Source organism: Dendronephthya gigantea, unplaced genomic scaffold (assembly GCF_004324835.1).
Source record: "Dendronephthya gigantea isolate DGI-Jeju-01 unplaced genomic scaffold, DenGig_1.0 000050F, whole genome shotgun sequence".
NCBI lineage: Eukaryota > Metazoa > Cnidaria > Anthozoa > Malacalcyonacea > Nephtheidae > Dendronephthya > Dendronephthya gigantea.
Window position 1 is genome coordinate 50,989 of NW_021163060.1, and position 21,497 is coordinate 72,485.

At 37.8% G+C, this 21,497-nt stretch overlaps 2 protein-coding genes and 2 pseudogenes across 2 annotated transcripts; 2 read left to right on the top strand and 2 right to left on the bottom strand.

Annotated features, from left to right (window-relative positions):
- Positions 1–382: 382 nt before the first annotated feature.
- LOC114528472 (chitinase domain-containing protein 1-like) lies at positions 383–5,435 on the bottom strand. Its single transcript, XM_028550114.1, has 14 exons — positions 5,254–5,435; positions 4,991–5,131; positions 4,083–4,168; positions 3,925–3,971; positions 3,794–3,838; positions 3,370–3,476; positions 3,220–3,281; positions 3,008–3,106; positions 2,803–2,901; positions 2,181–2,320; positions 1,798–1,813; positions 1,609–1,692; positions 1,163–1,205; positions 383–1,029 (listed from the first exon to the last, which is right to left on the bottom strand). Exons 1-14 carry the CDS (start codon positions 5,368–5,370, stop codon positions 931–933), a joined length of 1,185 nt encoding a protein of 394 aa, XP_028405915.1. The 5' UTR covers positions 5,371–5,435; the 3' UTR covers positions 383–930.
- Positions 5,436–6,505: 1,070 nt separating this feature from the next.
- On the top strand, positions 6,506–12,611 carry LOC114528585. The gene is made up of 8 exons (XM_028550251.1): positions 6,506–6,748; positions 8,285–8,641; positions 8,845–9,114; positions 9,751–9,882; positions 10,057–10,182; positions 10,511–10,780; positions 11,201–11,454; positions 11,803–12,611. The coding sequence occupies exons 2-8, from the start codon at positions 8,405–8,407 to the stop codon at positions 12,266–12,268; spliced, it is 1,755 nt and encodes a 584-aa protein (XP_028406052.1). The 5' UTR covers positions 6,506–6,748; positions 8,285–8,404; the 3' UTR covers positions 12,269–12,611.
- A 4,468-nt stretch (positions 12,612–17,079) lies between these two features.
- On the top strand, positions 17,080–18,381 carry LOC114528505 (annotated as a pseudogene).
- Positions 18,382–18,858: 477 nt separating this feature from the next.
- LOC114528542 lies at positions 18,859–20,054 on the bottom strand (annotated as a pseudogene).
- Positions 20,055–21,497: the final 1,443 nt, after the last annotated feature.

Genomic DNA, 21,497 nt, shown 5'->3' on the forward strand with positions numbered 1-21,497 from the left:
CTTCGGCAGGTGGACAGAAAACTGCGGGTATATACAAAATTACGCCGCGTGATTATTAGGATTACGTCATTACGATTAATCCTAATCAGCCATAAATCTAATCGTAACTCTAAGCTCTAATCCCATCTAACCAAGGTTTTAATTTGTGTATTTAGCTGTATTTAGGATTTCCTGATCATGAAATTGTTACCAGCCACAAGCCACCCTATTGCTCTTTCGTCTCCAGGGTCTTTTTTGTTACTACTTTAGCAGTCGCGCGCCCCACAAGGCTCTGGGGACGGCTATATCAGGATACACTAATATAGTAACAGAAAATTCGGAACTGATAGTTTTAACAACTTAGGAAAAAAAACCACAAAGATAGCACCATTTAATATATTAAGGAAATCTTAATTTATAATATTTATTTTTTAAATAACACATCCCTTTGTAATTTTACTAGTTTGTTTCCTAATTCCTAAATAGAGCCAATCCCAAGTTGACTCAAGTTTCAACAATAAAAATACCCGATAAGAAAAAATTCGTTCTCTTGCCAAAGCAGTTTTTTTCGTGGAATTTTGTGATTGAAAAGTAGAATACTCGAACGAAAATTTACATCTATTTTTGCAGGTAGCCAGAATAATTTACTAAAATGTTACTTCAAGCGAAATGGGGCAGATGTTGAACCCTCAAAGTTGCATTTTCGTCTAAAATAAATGGAAATTTTCGTGCGAATATAACTCTTTTAATCCCGAGAGAGTGAGGAAAAAGCATACGAAGATAGGATTCGCGGACAAACGGACTGGCGAAGTTATGAGAACTCGAGTGGTTCTATTCGTGTGTTTTCGAAATTCGAACGCAAATGCATGTAAAAAATGTTCTAAAATTTGAAATTATCCTAATGCTAAAAACCGTCTAAACATAGCCCATTCAGACATAAATTATAATCAATTATAATAAATCATAGAAGTAGTCCAATCCCTGCCCAATCTCCCAGATCGCGATGCCAACTCCTAGTTCATTCGCCACATTCAGTCTTTCGCTGATTGACTTGAAGAATGAAAGCAAAAATTCATGTAAGTCTAATCATAGTTGCTCGGCCTTCGAGGAATGAGAAAGAGATGACGAGGTCGTCAAGGTGACCAACCATCCCAGTGTTCAATAGTTTTTAGACTGTACCTACCTTTAGTGTTGGATAAAACACGACTCTAGTGATACCACCCGCTCTGAAAAAACGATTAAGGATGTTGAATTTTACAGTATTGTATTCCTAGAGGTCCAGTTAGGATCATCTCTTGTTGATCCAGTGTTACTACAGGAGGAAACCTAAACTAAACTAACTTTATTTATACTGGATAACTTTATCAGTTCTAAACTGTTCTTCCTAGAGGTCCAGTTAGGATCATCTCTTATTGATCCAGTGTTACTACAGGAGGAAACCTAAACTAAACTAACTTTATTTATACTGGATAGCTCTATCAGTTCTAAACTGTTCTTCCTAGAGGTCCAGTAAGGATCATCTCTTATTGATCAAATGTTACTACAGGAAGAAACCTAAACTAATTAAACTAAACTAACGTTAAGGCCATCTGTTATTGATTTACCAAAAGGCCTTCGTTGTCTACATACTTGTAATAAAATGCGTGTTCCCCAATTTCTTTTTCCCAAGTAAACTTGCCGTCAGATTTGTGTTTCGTCAACAGCTCTATGTACCTGGTTGGGAGGAAAAAATGAGACTGAGCCTGGGAAACGAAATTCACCCGATCGAAAAAACAAAGTCAAATGCAAAAAAAGGCGCAACACGAATTATATATATACCTCGTTCCAACGACAGCTAAAGGATAACGAATAATAAAATATAAAAATTAGATACCTTTAAGACGAATTAAGACCATCAATAGCGAGGTTCAGATTTGACTTCCACTACTACTACCGCTACCTTTTGCTGACCTATTCAGCATGTGATTGGTTAATCAGGTAGACTGGTCGCATCTGATTGGTTTATTTCCCATTTAAGGTCTCGGTAGTGGTAGTGGAAGACTGGAAGTCAAATCTAAACCTCGCTAATACTAGTTGCAGGAAGAGCTGTGGTGGAAATCTCTGCTATGAATTTGTTAAAATTTTCCAGTGGTTACCCTCGCGAGTTTTGAAATGTATTCTTTTGACCATCGTTTTCAAAGTGTATCAGTAATGTCCGTTACCTGATCCTCCGCTGGGGGAATAATCCATTCCGTAAAAATTAAGTCCAACGAAAACTTTCTTTCTCTGTTCGTTGGAGTCCGGTGATAAAGCCTTGACACTTTCTCTGACCCACTTAAGAGGAGCATTAGGACCCGCTTGCCTGGGGGGAAAACACGCTGGGTTTTTAGACTGGATAGCTCTATCCTTTCTAAACTGTTCTTCTTAGAGGTCCAGTAAGGATCATCTCTTATTGATCCAGTGTTACTACAGGAGGAAACCTAAACTAAACTAACTTTATTTATACTGGATAGCTCTATCAGTTCTGAACTGTTCTTCCTAGAGGTCCAGTAAGAATCATCTCTTATTGATTCAGTGTTACTACAGGAGGAAACCTAAACTAACTTTATTTATACTGGATAGCTCTATCAGTTCTAAACTGTTCTTCCTAGAGGTCCAGTAAGGATCATCTCTTATTGATCCAGTGTTACTACAGGAGGAAACCTAAACTAAACTAACTTTATTTATACTGGATAACTCTATCAGTTCTCTTATTGATCAAGTGTCTAAAGAAGGAAACATAAACTAAACTGACTTTATATACACTGGATAGTTCTATCAGTTCTAAACTGCAAGGAAACTCACCCTCCATGTGAGGAGTAATCATAAGTCATCAAACTAAATCCATCCACTACCGGATAAAGGAGTTGAAAATCTTCCCTTGAAAATACTCCACGATTTTTGCTGAAAACCCAACACACAAATTCTATCACATGAGTAATATGTCCAGTTTAGTATTTGGATCAGTTAGTTGAACAGGGAAAAGTGAACAAATTCAAATTTTACTCACGCCATATCATTCATGGCCAAGGGTGGAACAACTAGAATTATCCGGAGATCTTCTGAATGTAGAGCGTTGGCTAGCTTGCTTACAAGAAGATATAACTCACTAGAAAAATAACCCCAAATTTTTAGGAAATTCTGGAATGGATCAGTTTTTCATTTGTAGTGCTGTCTGTTTTGAGTTATCAAATCAATTGTAACAACTGTTGACAAGCTTACTGCCGTGAATCACCACGAAACTGCATCCAAACTTCAAGGACAATACCATCAAAGTTATGGGCCTGCATGAAAGGGGAGACGTTATCGGGTGAGTTAGGACAACATATGATGGTAGAAAATTGTTGCATTGAATGTGCACTAGCTGGTTACCTTTATAAAGTTAACAACAGAAGCGACTAAGTCATTCATTGCATTCTCGTTACTGAAGATTGCGTGAAAATCAGACTGACTCCATTTATCAAACAGCAGCCTGGGTACTAGCAATGAGAGATGAATATTTTAGTAGTCATTTCACCTAATCCTCCACTCAATTAGTTAATCAATTCTTTCATTTTCCACATCTTCCATTTCATCCTCTCCTTCCTTCGGTCATATCCTTCAAATTTTCCCTTTCTTCCTTTCATGCCCTTCCTATGTTCCACCTATTCTTTCTCCACTTCTATTCAAACCAATCTACCATTCCACTTCTAACTATGATTATCCCCTCTAATAATTAATCTATATTACTTCATAAACCAAGTCAAACCAATCTCTTACATCCTGACATCTCATTTCAACTATCCCTTCAACTTACCTATTCTTGTGTTATTCCCAGATGATTGAACAGAACTAACCCAATCTGAAATGACACACAATGTTTGTCAACATGTAAACCAACTGAACAAAAGTTCACATAAAATAAAGATGCCTAATATTACAAATCACCTCCGTCAATATCATGCGTTCCCTCAATAACAAAGTTTCCAGATCGTCTGCAAGGAAAGATTCAAAGAAGATGGTTTAGCCTCGTTATATGCAATGTTTGATTAAAATTGTATGAAACTTTATAGTAAAAGTAAACAATATAACAATTATCTACATGCCTTCGTTTTATTTGTAGCCAAACTGGTGAGACATATGAAAATTTCCCAGCAAACATTTTCGCAATGTCATAGCCTTTGTTGTTCCACTGTAAAGGAAGAAACATTGAATCCCATGACAGTAATCAAGCCTCGCAGGGGAAAAGGAAAAGTGCAATGAATGCCAATCCAAAATGGTTCAAAATAATTTCAATCTGAAGTTTGATTGTATAGAAAACCTCACACAATTGCATGAGATCTTCATTGTCTTATTATGTAATTGTAGTCAGGTTCACAGCATATTCTGCAATTGTAGCTTTGGTTGACTTGTTTTAAAGCAGTTCACTTATCAGTTCACTGTAAGTGGTTTGAACTGTCTTTCTCTGCTACAATCCCAACATACAAGAGACTCAATATTAAATCTGGAACCAATAGCTGGCTAAACACTACTCGTCTGAATTCAGAGTAAAAGAAACTTTGTATTGAGTTGGCATACAAGAACTTGAAACAAGAGTTAAGAAACAGCTTGTCAACAGCTTTGAAGCAAACTTGTAACTACTTGTCTACAAACTTGTTACAAGTTTTGTACTTTCAAAGATGAACATATATCTGGGTTTTAACTACTCTGGCAAAATGGGACAATTTTCAGATCTGTTATGGATTAGCTGCTTGGCTAGAACTAAAAATTATGCAAATTGGAGCATAAAGACAAAAAAAATTAGGAACCTAAGTTTTGCGTTTAGACTGTTGGAGCAAAATAACATACGTTGATGGCTCTGGGAATTTATAGATATAAGTTGTTTCACACTTTTCCTAAAGTTTTTTAAAGTTATTTCGTTGCAACCTTGATTAAATATCAAAAGTTGGATTATATAACTTTGATATTATCAATAAACAAAAGTGTTACTAATACGAACTTAATATAATCTTACAGGGGTAACATAAGCCAAGGTGTTTTCAATATTTCTTTGTGCTGTAGTTCGAGTACAATACGCCTCGTAATTCTTCAAGATATCCCTCGGTTTTACTTCTTCTGCAACCAATCCTCGCTCGAAAACCGTCTTGAGGGAAAGCTGCATAGAAGAAATATGTTTTATTTGAAATATTCAACACGACCAGCTGGTTTTCATTGTAGAGTTTGTTGGACGGTGGACACGCAAGGTCCAACATAAGTCCTCGACTTGAAGATACTTGCCTCTTTAGAACCATTTTTCTTGCCCTTTTTCTTCGACGATTTTGAAAGCGTTCCGTCTCCGACAGCAAGTGCATGCAGGAGAATCAACAGCAAGAAAAACACGGAAAAATTCGACATTTTCCGTGCAAGAAACAAGCTTTAAAAGTGCACAATAAGGCATAAAGCTTGTAACTGACTTGGAATAATACATGAACTTTTAACGAAGCGAGCCCACAGTGTAAACAATGTTATCGATTTTGTCATTGTCAATCCTGGTCAGCCGCTGCCGCTTGCGTGACGCGCAATACTTGATATAATTCAAGATACGTGTTCTTTTCTCCCTCGAACAGTTCCACGTTGTCACGCAAACAAAGGGTGTTTCTATAGAGACCATTTAGAAACGTTTAGACCAGTGAGTTACCACATGCGTTAAGGTCTTGTTGATCCAGTGTTACTACAGGAGGAAACCTAAATTAAACTAACTTTATTTACACTGGATAGTTCTATCAGTTCTAAACTGTTCTTCCTAGTTCCTAGAGGTTGGAGTCTGGTGATAAAGCCTTGACACTTTCTCTGACCCACTTAAGAGGAGCATTAGGACCCGCTTGCCTGGGGGAAAACGCTGGTTTTTTATACTGGATAGCTCTATCAGTTCTAAACTGTTCTTCCTAGAGGTCCAGTAAGTATCATCTTTTATTGATCCAGTGTTACTACAGGAGGAAACCTAAACTAAGCTAACTTTATTTATACTGGATAGTTCTATCAGTTTTAAACTGTTCTTCCCAAAGATCCAGTAAGGATCATCTCTTATTGATCCAGTGTTACTACAGGAGGAAACCTAAACTAAACTAACTTTATTTATACTGGATAGCTCTATCAGTTCTAAACTGTTCTTCCTAGAGTTTCAGTAAGGATCATCTCTTTTTGATCCAGTGTTACTACAGGAGGAAATCTAAACTAAACTAGACTAACGTTATTTATACTGGATAAAAGTTTTCCTAGAATTGCAATGTAGGTTTTATTCTGTTCTAACAACTGTTCCTCCTACTAAAAACGTCCAAAATTTTCATTTCAAAAAAGGATGGTAACTTTAGTACTTTACTGTCACATACTCACAGTCGAAGCAGGAAGCACAACCCAACTGCGGTCAGATAAACCACAGTAAACTGACCTTCTTTTGCACGCCATGGTTTCGCGCCTAACTAATCATACACTTGATTGACCCTTAGACATTGAGCAAAGGCAAAACCAAACACTAGATGTAACCCGATCTCATAATCGCGCTTGCAAACAATAATCTTCCGTCTGAAGGCTACAAAGCGTCTCTCGGGGAAGCGTTGAGACAAGCAAGGGGCTTGCAGGCCTTTTTCAAACAAACACGTCGACGTTTCAAGCTCTTTGGCATTTGGAGAAGATCCGCAAACGTCAAAGACTCGCACTTTCCTGCGACGAGTTCATCTAGCAACAAAATCCGGCGAAGGAAATCATCCAAAGAGTCACGACAAATTTACAACAGGTGGGACAGTTTAATCACGGTATTTTTACGCGAACGCAGCATTGAGATGCATTTTTGACCGTTGTTAAAGCTTCGTTACATAACCTCGGTTACAAATCGACGTTTGAAATGCAAATGTTTCTAAATTCGTGACTGTAGGTAGGGTTTCTGCCCCATCATATTATGGGCATCTAAACGGCTTGTTTGTCAAAGAATTTGATGCATTTAAGAATTTGAATATATAATACAAACGAGAGTTGCTATTTGTCAACATTTTGGGATGTCTCAAACTAGGGGCTCTTCAAAATACAAATTTCGCGGTCTCGGAAACAGTTTTCGCGTATGGGAACAATGATACGAGTTCGACAAACAATGCGAAACACATCTGGTTAATAAATCCGTCAATACGGTCCTGAAATTAGACTCAGTCTTTTCGAAACTTTTATTAGATTTTCGTATTTAGGTTAGAAATATTTCGCACCCGAAGCTGTCGAAAAACTGTGGTATATTGCTTCTTTTCTAGGAACATAGCGTACCGGTGAAAAACGTAGAATAGCAATGATTAGCTGAGGAAAAGCAAAAGCTTTCATGTCGTTAGTGACATGCAATAAATATATATTGTATTATTTCTTGATTGACCCGGGAGAAATTGACGTATATTAAGGCGCTCGGGTTTCCTGCTGCTGAAATATTGCGACACTTTTCACTCGGTCTCGCATGCAAAAAACGCTTATTTATTCGATGTTATTCGCGTCAGTACCTTGAAAAAACTTCGCCTATCGCGGGTGCATTTTTACATCCTATCATTCCAGCTAATCGTGGGTGAATTATGGTTACATTATTAGATTAAAACGGTAAATAAACTACGATACTTAATAGGAATAATGAATTCCTTTGGAAGATTAAAAACGATGGGTTCAATTATATGCGGGACTGTTAGTTTATCAAGATTTTCTATTTTTAACGCTTGATTTAACGTGATAACCTATCAATTTCTGGTTTGAATTTTAGCAGGTTCAGCCACACGAAATTTTTGCGTAATCCTAAGAGGAACAATAGATAGCTCGTCTCATACTTTGTCCGCGGGAGGCAAACTGTCTGCTATTTTGACCCGTTAAATTTTGAGATGAATAATCGTGATCAGGATGCACGAAGGACTTTGTCCAGTATTATTAGAGATTATAATTTCTTCCTGTGTTACTAAAAGAAGAAACCTAAAACGGAACTAACTTTATTTATACTGGATAGCAACCATAAGATCTAAGGATCGTCTCTTATTGACCAGTGTTACTACAGGAGGAAACCTAAACTAAACTATAGTTATACTGGATTACTTGATAGCTCTATCAGTTCTAAACTGTTCTTCCTAAAGGTCCAGTAAGGATCATCTCTTATTGATCCAGTGTTACTACAGGAGGAAAGCTAAACTAAACTAACTTTATTTATACTGGATAGCTCTATCAGTTCTAAACTGTTCTTCCTAGAGGTCCAGTAAGAATCCAGTGTTTAGGAGGAAACCGAAAATAAACTAACTTTATTTTCCGCTTTGCCATAAAGGTTTTTATTTATACTGACCACGATCGTGATTAGTTGTCCCGTTGGACAGAAAACTGTTTAGCAGAGTTGCGGCGTTATCGTCAATGCATGAAAAACACCGAAGAGCTGAAATGAAACACGATGTCGACCTCGCCAGCGAGATGTGACAAGCAGAAAGACAGAAAACAAGGGGATATCGAGAACATTGGGGGAAGTAACGAGGAAGTCCTGCCCGCAATGGGAAAATTATCCCTAAACGTCAAAGCTGTTCCGTATATCCCCAAACAAGACGGAGCCTTGCAAAGTCACTTGGGAAATGGATCGAGCGAGGAGTCTGGATCTGATAAGAACGACAGCTCTTCTGCTGATAATGAACAAGTGAGACTTTATATCATTTTTGTATCATTCTAGTTTGTCCGGTTCGCCCAGTTTGTCTATTTTGATTATCGAGTTAATCATGTTTTTGGGTCGAGCTATTTTTTCCGTTTGCCCGTTTTATTTACAAACCGATTTACCCAAACCGATTTATAGCTGACCTGTTTTGGGCGTTTTAAAATTCTTACATCTCGCATATCACTCAGCTACCGCTGGAAAAACAAAACGGCCATGAAACCGAAGAAGAACTGCGGGCGCAGATAGCCAGTTTGAAGCAAAGCTTGAAGCAATACGAGGATATGATTGGTCAATATCAAGTCAGCGAGCAGACGAGAAAGCGCGAGGTGGACTCGGCACTAAATACGGCAAGGGAGGTCGTGGAAAGGGAAAGACGGGAAAAAATGGACGTTCTTTCAGACCGTAAATCAAGAGAAGAACGATTCGAGCAATTAACAAAAGCCATGACTTTGTTACAGGTAATTCAGGCACAGAATCTCATGATGCGCGGCTTCAGGGGCGCCGGAATATCGATAATAACGGGGGCAGATATTCATACATTCGTGTTCGCAGATCGTAAAAACAATCGATTTCAAAAAGAGTTAATAATGCAGAACACGAATATATGAATATCTGCCCCCGTTATTATCGATATTCCGGCGCCCCTGCGCGGCTTTTATGCATAATGTTTCCATTATAGTCGAAAAGAATTTGGTTTTATACCTCGCTTTTTTCAACATTCCTGTACCCGTTAAAAAGCAGCTATTGTCCAAAATTCGCGCTTGTTTCTATTTCGATGCACATCAGAAAATGTTCAGAGAATCCTTTTGTTTAAATTTTGAGTATTCACTCCTGGCGTGCAGTGAAATATTCAAACAACGTTGGCCGTTTATTATTTGCGAACTGAAACATGCGTTGTGGTTGTATATTACTGCAGTTGAACCAAACCACGAAGATAAGAATGAAAGCCGTTTAGAATTGGGGTATGATCATATGGCAAAGTATTTAAAAGTTGTGTAAAAGTCATTTGTAGAACGTGATTGTTCTCAATTTTCCTTGTGTATTGAATTAACAAGGGCAAAGCCGAGATATTTCATGAGTAAATTCTTTCGCAGACGGAAAACGACGAGCTGGTGAAACACAAACGACAACAGGATGAGAAGCTGACAGAATTGGCAAGACTCAAAACTCTCATTCAGGAAAATGGTTTTCCAAATATCGAGCAGTTTATGTTGCTTCAACGCCAGGTAGTAACCGTAGCTACAAACATTTGTTTTTCCTTCTTTAAAACGTGCTATTTCATGATAAACTTGCTTGTAAAACAGCAGGATTTATCACCAAAACAACAATAAAAATGGACGTCTGGATTATCATTTCGCTATTGACACTATTAACACAGAGTTCATCTTCTTCTTTCTAAGATTGATAATGTACGCGATGAGTTCTTCACAGAACGCAAGGAAAGGGAAAGGCTTCAATCACAAAAGGATAAAATGAAACGAGAACACGAAGCAGCTCAATCAAGAATTGCTTCTTTACAAGAACAGGTAATGGATGCATTTATGGGGTTATCCCCATCTTCAGTTCCACATAAGAATAACAGCATCCTCAAGACGGATTCACCCGCAAAAACGTGAAGTGATTTCGCTATTGAACTGAAAAGTCTTATTTGATTGTTCTCGCGTTGTTCAAAACTTGGTGATTTTTTAGAACAACCATCACAAGCCATTGACTGCAAGCTCGGGACACGCTGTATTAACATTTTGATGACTATTTGTTTAAATAGCATTTCTGCAAGTCTTATGAACAACTTTTCATCTTTAAAGATATTGGTAGACGTTGTCTCAACCGATGTATCTTTTTTTTCTGTCGCAGGTCTACAAATATCGCGAGCATATATACTTTCTACAAAACAAGTATAAACAGTCGTCTCCCTTCCGGCCACTTTCCGTTAGCGATTCCAGCAACAGTCGACCAATCAGCGCCAGCGAGGCTTGCAAGTTGTACGGGCCGAATGCAACACAGTACATCAACCATAGTCTCACGTCACCAATGAATCCCGTCAGCCCTAGCGCGCCCACTGGTGATCCAAAGTTTTCAGGCAGAAATGAAAAGAAGCCTTTCAGTGGTGGTCGCCAATGGCAGGTATGGTAGGTTTTGGTATGGTATGGTATGGTATGGTATGGTATGGTATGGTATGGTATGATATGGTATGGTATGGTATGGTATAGTATGGTGTGGTATGGTATGGTATGGTATGGTATGGTATGGTATGGTATGGTATGGTATGGTATGGTATGGTATGGTATGGTATGGTATGGTATGGTATGGTATGGTATGGTATGGTATGGTATGGTATGGTATGGTATGGTATGTATGGTATGGTATGGTATGGTATGGTATGGTATGGTATGGTATGGTATGGTATGGTATGGTATGGTATGGTATGGTATGGTATGGTATGGTATGGTATGGTACGCTACAGAATGGTATGGTATGGTATGGTATGGTATGGTATAGTACTATGTTCATATTGTGATAGCAACCAATTATATATTTGCCCAGGATAGCAGGATGCCACGACCAATGACCGCTGGTGAAGACGGCTGGCGCAGAAACCAACAGCAACAAAGTCGTACCAACAACGGTTACTATAACAACAACATGCACCGTATGACATCATCAAGCAGTGCGCCATCGTTGGCTGGCATGGCGACAGACCAGCCTGACGTGTCATTTTACGACAAGCAGTATGGTAAACCAGGTTTCTCACGCAAATCTCGCTCGTCTCTTACTGAAGATGCAATCAAGGATTATGTGTAAGTATCATTCGCCATATTGTGTTTCCGTTGTAGACATTTTTAGGCAAACACATTCCAGTATAACCCGGTACAGGGGTAGTGTCGCAGCTCCTGGCAAGAATGATTTTCACTGGCTGAACTTTACAATACATTCCTGTTTCAACCAATAGCATAGCTTCGTTCTTTAGAAAGCATAGAAAAGCATTATCCAATTGGACGAAAGCTTCCGAGCAATGCGACATGTCTCCGGGACAGCGTCGTCAAACAACCTTGCTTAAGATGTAACAACTTCACAAATATATCAAATAATCCAAGAGAGGGAACGAGTTTTTCCAAAGCTCATCTTTTATGTCATGTCGATTTCAGAATGCCTCCTGATTGGTCCAAGCAGAACAAACAGATGAAACGTTTCCCTTCCCCGCTGCCAAGTCCCACGTTGCTTCCCTCCCCCGGAACCGAGCTGTGGTCCCCTCAACAACCTCCCGGTTTTCAGAAGGGTTGGCCGGGGGGACAAGATGAAATATTCCGATTTCCGCCCTCGCCTCTGGCGACTCCCACGTCCAAGTCTTCGTTCGATGTCTGGCCCAGTCCTTCGCCTCTCGCCACGGACGATAAGGTGTTCCAGCCTCAGGCCCCTACCAGCACGGCCGACGAGAATAGCCTCTTTCCCATGCCGATTCCAAAAAGTGGCAACACCGGTGATTCGAATTTTGGTCGTTTCCCCCCCGGTCACAACGTGAGCAACGGCAAACTGTTTGTTTGTTATAACTGCGGCATCCATCTTGATGATAACGAGGCCCATAAAAATCACGTTGAAAACTGCGGAATGTAAGTTAGTTTGTTCATGCGAGAACCGTTCTTGTTGGGCGGTGGGGGTTCAAATCTCCACCAGGGGTTCAAGGTCCCCCCCTTTACCCAATCAGGACTCTCACCCAGAGATAATTCTGATAAGTTTTGATTCAAATTTTTTATATATATTTATGCATGTAATGCGATTTGTAAATTGTTGAATTGCGAGTAATTATTCCCAATATAGATCACGTCGTTCTTTTAAAAATGATTTAGAATATACGGTAATTGAAATCCGACTTCAACGTATTTATATAGTATTTGGTTAAACATAAATCTTTAATGACACGCGTACACCCCTTTGTTTTTTTAGTAGGCGTCCCGAAAGAAAGATATCGTAAGACCTTTTTCATAATGACGTCAAACGTGGAAAGTCTGATGTTACACGAAGTTTGATTGGCTCGATAGTTTTGTGGAGCCAATCAAATTTCGTGTCACATCAGACTTTCCGCGTTTGACATCATTATAAGCATTAAGCAAATACAGGGGAAAGGATTCGCGAGTCATAATGATTATGGGTTTAAGCACACACTTTCTGATGTTTGATATAAAAAACATTGATTTTTAAGTGAATTTTAAATAGAAATTATACAATACTTTAGAGTATATATATACGTAGCATAGATGCGTTTACAATATCTTTTTACAATAGGTTTAAATGTTGTGCTATTCGCAGCAAATTATTTTGTCGACAAAAAATCATTTCTCAACTTATTTACATACGAAATCACTATGTTAATAATTTTAAAGTAGGTTATTTATAGCGTGAATGGGATTTTGTAGAATTATTTGGTGAAAACGTCTTCAAACAGATGTGAGTATAATATTAATATATATTGTTCAGCTGGTGTTGTTGGTGCAAACACAACCAATGTATTTAAGAATATTTTATGTAGATTTTAGAGAATTTTATTGTGATATTTGTATAGTTTGCATGAGTAGTTTCTTGTCAAAAGCATATTTAGAAAGCATGATAATTGTTATATTATATATATATGAAAAATAAATTGTTCAAAGCCTTTTAAAGCGTTTCTTTCTATAGCGAATAGGCTTTTAAAACTAGAAGTACTTCCCGATCAAAAATATAACTTTTTGCTGTTGCTGCTCAGTGACAAAAAATCGATAATTTTAGCCGTGTTGTGAAATCTTGATTCTTATCAGATCCAAGCGGACCTGATTCTTACCAAATATCACCTAGAAGTGATTCAACTTCATTTTTTCTGCCAAACGTTAAGCGTACCACTTGAATGACCATTCATCGTCAGTTCTGTATTCATGATAGTTTTCACAAGATCAACAAACACAGTGTATTCTCGTTGTTCGGGATTCAGTGAAAGGTGAATCATGATTGTTCTTACCACATGCAATAAATTTCCATCAGGTAGTTGTCCTGGCCAAACCTTCTTGATTCGTTGTAGAATATCGTGTTCCCTCTTCACGATATCAAGCGCTTTCATCGCGACACAAGCTTCGAGATTTTTAACACAAGAATACCTGCATTCAATCTCGCAAGCCATTTTACCATTTTTGTATTTGAAGAAATCGATGTAAGGAATTACATCCTTATAGATCGCAATTGATTCCAGTGAAGTGTCGTTTTCTCCAAGTTCTTGAGAAAAGTACTTCAAAACCTTTTGTATAACTTGTTTTCTCGCGTTCGATACAAAAGGAAAGATGGTTTGAGCGATGTCCATGATTTTGTCTGAAAATTCTTCGATAATTTCACGCGGACGTGTTTTCTCGTGAATGGACGACAAATGGATGCGAAAATCGATGAATAACTTCGAGATCTTTTCAATTTCCGATATCATTTGATTTGATTTATCAAATCCTGCTCTGTTGACCGGGTTACACATGTACAGTAACACATGAAATTCAGTAATTCCATCGATAATAACATTGTCTTTCAATCGATTCATATTTCTTTTGAAGTTGCAAAAAGTCATTTCAACATTGTCGTATTTTTGGTAAAGAACCGAGGCGACTTTTTCCGGGTTAGTTTTCTGTTGTTCTTTCGCCTTTCGTTCTTCCTCCAATCTTTCATCTTCTTTCTCGTTTTTACGATGCCACGAGAACAAACCGAAGATGGCCAGTAGGGTTTGAACCACTGTGCAAATCAAATAAATCCAATTTGTCGATTTCGTGTCACCCATATGCATTGCCATTTTAGTTGATCCTTTTCAGCCGCAAATGGTTTCTGCATCGTTTAGTTTCACAACAGGTTAACGGCAGGTACAAGTTAAAACCAAGATACTCATCTTATCTATCGACCAAGTTCATAGGAGGATGTCTTGCCTATATTAGGCAAGTTTAAAACTATGGCAACGGTTTTTATATCGGTGATATAGTTCTATCTAGACCGGAGTGTTTACATCAGTTGAAAATATCAAGATGTGTCACTTTTTTTCAGCAGGGAAACCTTCTTTGATGTATTAACTATAATTCTCAACACTTGCAATACATGGATGCAAACAAATAAAAACCTTATTGTTTTCAAATATGAAAGTTCACACTTACATATTCAATGTATGTGTTTGTGACTATTATAATAATTAGTTGAGATTTCATTCCCATTTGTTTATCAAGATATTTCCGTTCGTCTTCTTTGAGATTATTTTTATGTCGAGTATTTTGGCGGGAAAACGTCTAAAACATAAAATCTTTTCAGCACTCCACTTAAAGTCCATTGATTTAGCTTTATTCTTTAGATTATGTTGTGAACTAAGTTTTGAACTGTATTTGGTGGTTGTAAAACAGCAAACGACACAAGAGTTTTATCGAAATATAATGCAGCTATCAACAATCTTATGAATGTCAACGCCATTATCACTGAAATGAATACAAAAGTTGCTTTGATTCAAGTTTCATTTTCTTGTCGACGTACCCCGAGAGTTCTCTTTGGGGTTTGCAAAACCGCCGAAGCGTTTTTAACGTTGAAAATTTAAATAATGTTGCATGATGATGTACCTGAAGGCTGAGTTTTGCATGAACACATTTTACGCGACACTAAAAAAAATATCTTTTCAGTTTCTCTTAATATATAAAAATATATTAAGGATTAGTTCAACATGCAGTATTTGACATGTTTGATGTTTCCAATTCCAATTGGGCGAAATCACACACAATCCAATGGAGATTTTTCGTAATATTTTAATGCATTCTAAATGGATTGGGTTCAGATTAAATTACAGCTAAAATTATTATAGATATATATTAACACATATTAACTCTCATACACTTGTTTCACAATGATACTCACGATTATTCACTAGTCCTGCGCAAGGTGTGTTAACATAACACCTAATCACTAACTCAATCACTTCACATGCATGCAAATCAAAAAAGTTGAATCAAATAGGATCATGCTAAATTAAATTAAACTACGAAATAATTACGTTCAAAGATAATAGACTGTCCGATCAATTTTGAGGATGTTCCGGCTTGCCCACCGTAATTCGGTTCACAGTATTGTTAGAGCCGGGTGACTCCAGTTTCTCGCGTATAAACGTGTTCAGATCATCGCGAAGTTCTTCCAACTTTTCACGAGTGTCTCGCTCACTCAGTAGCCATCTGTAGTCTTCACAAAGGTGTTTTATACTAGTCTGTATATCATCCAATGCACGTTTACAACCACGAATTACTTCAGAGCTTTCAGACATCGTACGCTGGAGAATATTGCCAAAGCAGTTCAGTTAACTAAGTAAACAAACACAAAGTCAAGACACGACCAAATTAGCGACGTGCACCCCATAGCAAACCTACGCTGTAAGTAACAATAGACCGGTATCATCGACACATACAAGACAGCGGTGAACGTTTGTAACGAGATTCGTCATTCTCACGCGTTCTAGCACAGTTTCAGCACAGAATACCTAACAGAAGTAGAACTCCTGTACTTTTTTACTAAATATGCTATTACTATACTAAATATGGGTTCATTTTAGACATTGGCAGGGGGGTGACTACCTCAAAAAAATGCACTTGCTAAGTGACGAATCATGACGAATCACACTTACGAAAAAATAGTATAGAGTTCTACTTCTGTTAGGTATTCTGTGGTTTAAGGATATATCCTTAAATTGTGGTTCTATTACTAATAAACGTAATTCTCGAGCGTAGTTTGCATACGCCATCAGCCAAAACTCGTCAAAGTCACTGCTAAAGCTCCCTACTGCTAAAGCTCCCTACTGCTAAAGCTCCCTACTGCTAAAGCTCCCTACTGTCCCTGGTGCGATAAGACCGAATATTTCAATCTATGATCATTAACCATACTTTTCTTTCTGCAAATTTTGTGGCGGATTTACCGGAAATTATTTCATACAGCTTGCCATTTTATAACAAGCAAACATTATAGTCATAGGTTTCAGTTTGCATTGGCATAACTGAATGTACTTATTGTAAACAATCTGCACGTTCAATCATAAAAAAACCCTATTTTAGTCATAACATACCTTTTAGAGTTTCAGGCAGGCTTTCACTTGCTTAGACGCTTACTCAAGAGCACGCTTGAGAAAAATCAATACGTGGCAAAATCGTAAACACGTCACAAACTGTGACCACGTGAAACAGATTAACAGAAACCGACGACTTATGAGCTTAAGGCCCGTTTCATACGCCGTACTTTACATGTGCCGAATTAAATTGAATTGAGTGCGGCTCAATGTGAATTGGGCACGGCAAGTGATTCATACGGCGTAATTAATTCGGTCGAACTTAATTTATTTGAAATGTTTGCGCGGAAAGGGGTCTGGATATAAGCGATTTGCCCGCGAAGACGCGAAATTCAATTTCACTATGGCGCGTCCTGGAAAAGCTGGATATCTAATGAAAATTTTGACACTGAATGCCAGACGGCGAAGGCAAAAGCTGAAAAACATGTCTTTGCTCTTTATGGCAATGAAAAAAAGGCGTCTGCAAGTTTTACTAAGTCTTTTAGCTTTGATGCAGAATTTTCTGCAACAAAAAGAAATACAGCGTTCCTGTCGACGGCTGAGAAGAAACACCGGATGGTGGCAATTGGTATGGAATGCTTATTCTGACGAAAGATTTAAGCGAACATTTCGGGTATCAAAAGGTACATTTATATTTATATTGAGTCGTATTCGCAATGAGCTTGAACGGGATACTGTCAATGAATGTCCAATATCCCCAGAATGTCGTCTTGGAATTTGCTTGTACCGCTTAGCAAGAGGCGATTATTTTTACACAATATCAGAGATGGCAGGTTTGGGTGTGTCGACGATTCATGGGATAGTTTCAGAAGTATGTAAATCTATTGTGGAAAACCTGTGGACAGAGTTTATATCGAGTATGATGCCTACCGATAAGGCAGACTTTCAGAAGATGATGGATAGTATGTGGACTATGTGGCAATTCCCATTCTGCTGGGCTGCGCTGGATGGATGTCACATACCGATTAAAAGCCCACCTGGTGGAGCCGAGGCGTGTAAGGAGTACCACAATTTAAAAAATTTTTATTCTGTGGTTCTTATGGCTATGGTTGATTCAAATTATAGATTCATATGGGGTAGTTGTGGTTTTCCAGGGAACTCCCATGACTCTATTATCTTCCAGGCTACGGATATGTGAAATAAAATTCAGAATCGTGGAGCTGTTCCAGATATTGGGAAGAAGGAAGCAGATATAACTATTCCTCCATTAATTGTAGCTGATTCAGCATTTCCTTTACAACCATGGTTATTAAAGTCATTTACAGAAGCTGTTTTAAATGACAAAATGAAAAACTTTAACTATAGACTAAGCAGGGCTAGAATGGTTACAGAAGGAGCATTTGGACAACTTAAAGAAAGGTGGAGAATCTTGATGAGAAAGAATGAAAGCACTCCAGAAGAAGTTACCATAAATACACTATCATGCATGGTGTTGCATAATATTTGTATTGCAAGGGGGGATGCAATTTCTTCTGCATTGGACCTTACCATTGACCCAATTACCAATGCCAGAAAATCAAGTGAAGATATTAGAGATGAATTACACATGAGCAAGTGTAGAAAAAACCAAAGAAATTCCAACGCACAAGCAAATAAAGTAAGAAATGCTCTTGCAGACAAACTGTGGAGAGAAGTTTTAAACTGATGAAACTGTTTGAATTGACTTGACCATTTCGTTTATTTACAATCAAGTTTTATATAACAGAACAACAATAATGTAAAAATAATCTCAAAATATATATTGTCACAAAGTTACCTATTTATTGTTTATAAGGCCAAAATTATAAGAACAATACTTTGATACTCTACTGGCTATCAAATAAATGTTATTGTTAGATGTATACTGATCTCATTCTAAAGTTAATATCAAACAATATTGCATGCTACTAGTGACATGTTTAAAATGTACACTTGCATGCTTAACCCTTCAAACACAAACTACAACAAGTTACCTGTAGCACATATACTAGTAAACTGTACACATATGCATTCAACTGAATGGTGGTGCATGAAAGAAACCCTGTGTCCATTCATTTTCTTGATTAGCTGATGGTGTTGATTGGCCATTGTATTGCCAAACTGAGCAGTTTCTATCAGGATATTGTATGTTGTACTGCTGAGGTGGTTGAGAAGCTGAAGCTGAGCTTTGATTGAGCATTTGCATCATTTTTAACTCATATTCTCGAGTTTTTTCAGACTCTTCCTTTAAAAAGGACAACACCTCCTTTGTTGGATCTTTTTCAATTGCACTCTTAATAAGATTCAAAGTTTCATTAACCATGTCCTGTTTACTTCTTTTTCTACTGCGTTTATTAATTACTAACTTTTCCTTCTTCCCAGATGAACTTGATGTTGAAGGTTCATCTTCTTCCAGGATTGTTAAGCTTTCTTCTGAACCAGACGGTTGCAATGCAAGTTCTGGCCTACAAGCATCACGAGTTTTGACTATTGCAAACAAGTCATTAAACCATTTTCCATAGTCCTTTTGCTCAATAAATCTGTCGATTCCAGTAGCAGTTTTGATTGTTAGGGCTACACTTTTTACATTCTGAAATACATTTTTTGAATTTTGTTCGAACTTGGTTACTATTAAATGGCACTTCTTCTCCCCTTGATTCAACACGTTTCTTTAGCTCTGCAAGCACTTTTTCATAAATATCACCATTTCTTTGGTTTTTTTGATTGGTAAAAATCAATTTCTTTTTATACTGCTCACTTGAAATGATTATGTCTACCAGATCATCAAGTATTGATTGGCTCCATTTAGCCTTTCTACCTCTTTTCTTCTTTTTGCACTCCTCCTGTGGTATGATGGGATCATCTTCACTTGCTGATGATTCGAGATCATCATTAAGATCACTAAATCAAGGGCTAAAGGGTTAGGTGACCTGAATGTGTTCATAATTAACATCTAGTTGTTACAAATTTCATAAATATTAATCTATACTTGGGTGTTGTCATATACTATAAAATTTATGACAAGATCGACACTCATATAATTTTATAGTGCATAAAAACCTGGCAAAAAATCTTGAAAAAGATGATAGAACCGATCTTATACCTGGTAAGAAATGAATCTTTCACACTTTTGGTGCGATTATCTGTGACAAGAGTCTGCGTTTCCAAATTATCAGTTTTATCACGAGGTACAGCCCCATCAATAATCAACTTTCGTTTTGAAAGGTTTGTTTTCCGTTCGCATGAATAGCAATAAGCCACTTGTTTTCCCATGATCCAACCATTCGTATTTTCGTCTATCTCTGGAGTTCCACAAAGGTTGCATATTGGCTTTTTACACTCGATACAAGCATACTTTGTATCAAGAGAGCACGAAGAGCACGCTTTGCTCGCCATGTTTAGTGCAAAAACAAGTGTATTATGGGAAAAATTATTATTTTTAATTATTTATAATTTATGCTTTAAGTTCGGCACATGTGAGATACGCCGTCTAAATCAGCTGCCGCACCAAAGTCGCATGCGACTAAACGTGTCGAATTTATTTATTTTGCCGCACTAAATTAATTTGGTTGATTCAGACGTCGAACTTTTGCCGTGCCTAATTCCTGAATTTAATTCGGCACATGTGAAGTACGGCGTATGAAACGGGCCTAAGTGTTTTTGTTCAGCAAAGCGCTTCAGTACGTCATGAAAACTAATTTATACATGACTATACAAAACCGATTTTAATCTTTTCCGCGTACTACATGGAGTCCATTGATTTTATCTTTATTCTTTAGATTATGTTGTGAACTAAGTTTTGAACTGTATTTGGTGGTTGTAAAACAGCAAACGACAAGAATTTTATCGAAATATAATGCGGCTATCAACAATGTTATAAATGTCAACGGCAATATAACTGAAATGAATACAAAAGTAGCTTTTCAAGTGTGAATTTCTTGCTATTTCAGTATAGCACAATCACAATATTAGCTAATTCATACACCAGGGACCGGTTGTATAACTGACTCGTTAACTTCATTTTACATAGTTAAATCCTAGTTAACTCAGAAATACACGACTCTGATTGACCAACTCTGTCTTTAACTACAGTTAAAAGTTAACTAGTCTTGTGTTGCAATTCTTGCGTTTATATTTTTAGCAAGCGAAGTCGTGGCTTACGAGAATGACTCAGACAGTATTTGGCAAGAAACTGGCTTTGTTTCTATGGCAACATCAAAGAGTGATGAGCTGGCAACAAAGCGAAACGTTGCAATCGGCACAGTGTAAACACCCTTATTTTTTGCATTGGAGCGAAAATTAATGTGAGAAAACCAGTAATGATGGAAAAATGTGGAATTTAGAACGGTATTACTTCACGTCCGCGTCGTAGATTTGATGAATCTTAAACTCGCTAATAAACGTGCTTGAGCGTTGTTTGCATACGCCATCAGCCAAAACTCGTAGTGATGGCGTAAGCAAACAACACTTGAGAATGACGAATCTTGTGTCGTAGTCGTACTCGTAGTAGGAGCTTTGGTAGTGACTACGAGTACGAGATTCGTCATTCTCGCGCGTTGTTTGCTTACGTCATCAGCCAAAACTCGTTGTCGTTAAAGTTTTGAGTACGAGTTTTTTGATGAATTTCGTACTCAAAACTTTAACGACAACGAGTTTTGGCTGATGGCGTAAACAAACAACGCGCGAGAATGACGAATCTCGTACTCGTAGTCACTACCAAAGCTCCCTACTGCTAAAGCTCCCTACTGCTAAAGCTCCCTACTGCTAAAGCTCCCTACTGTCTCTGGTGCGACAAGATCGAAT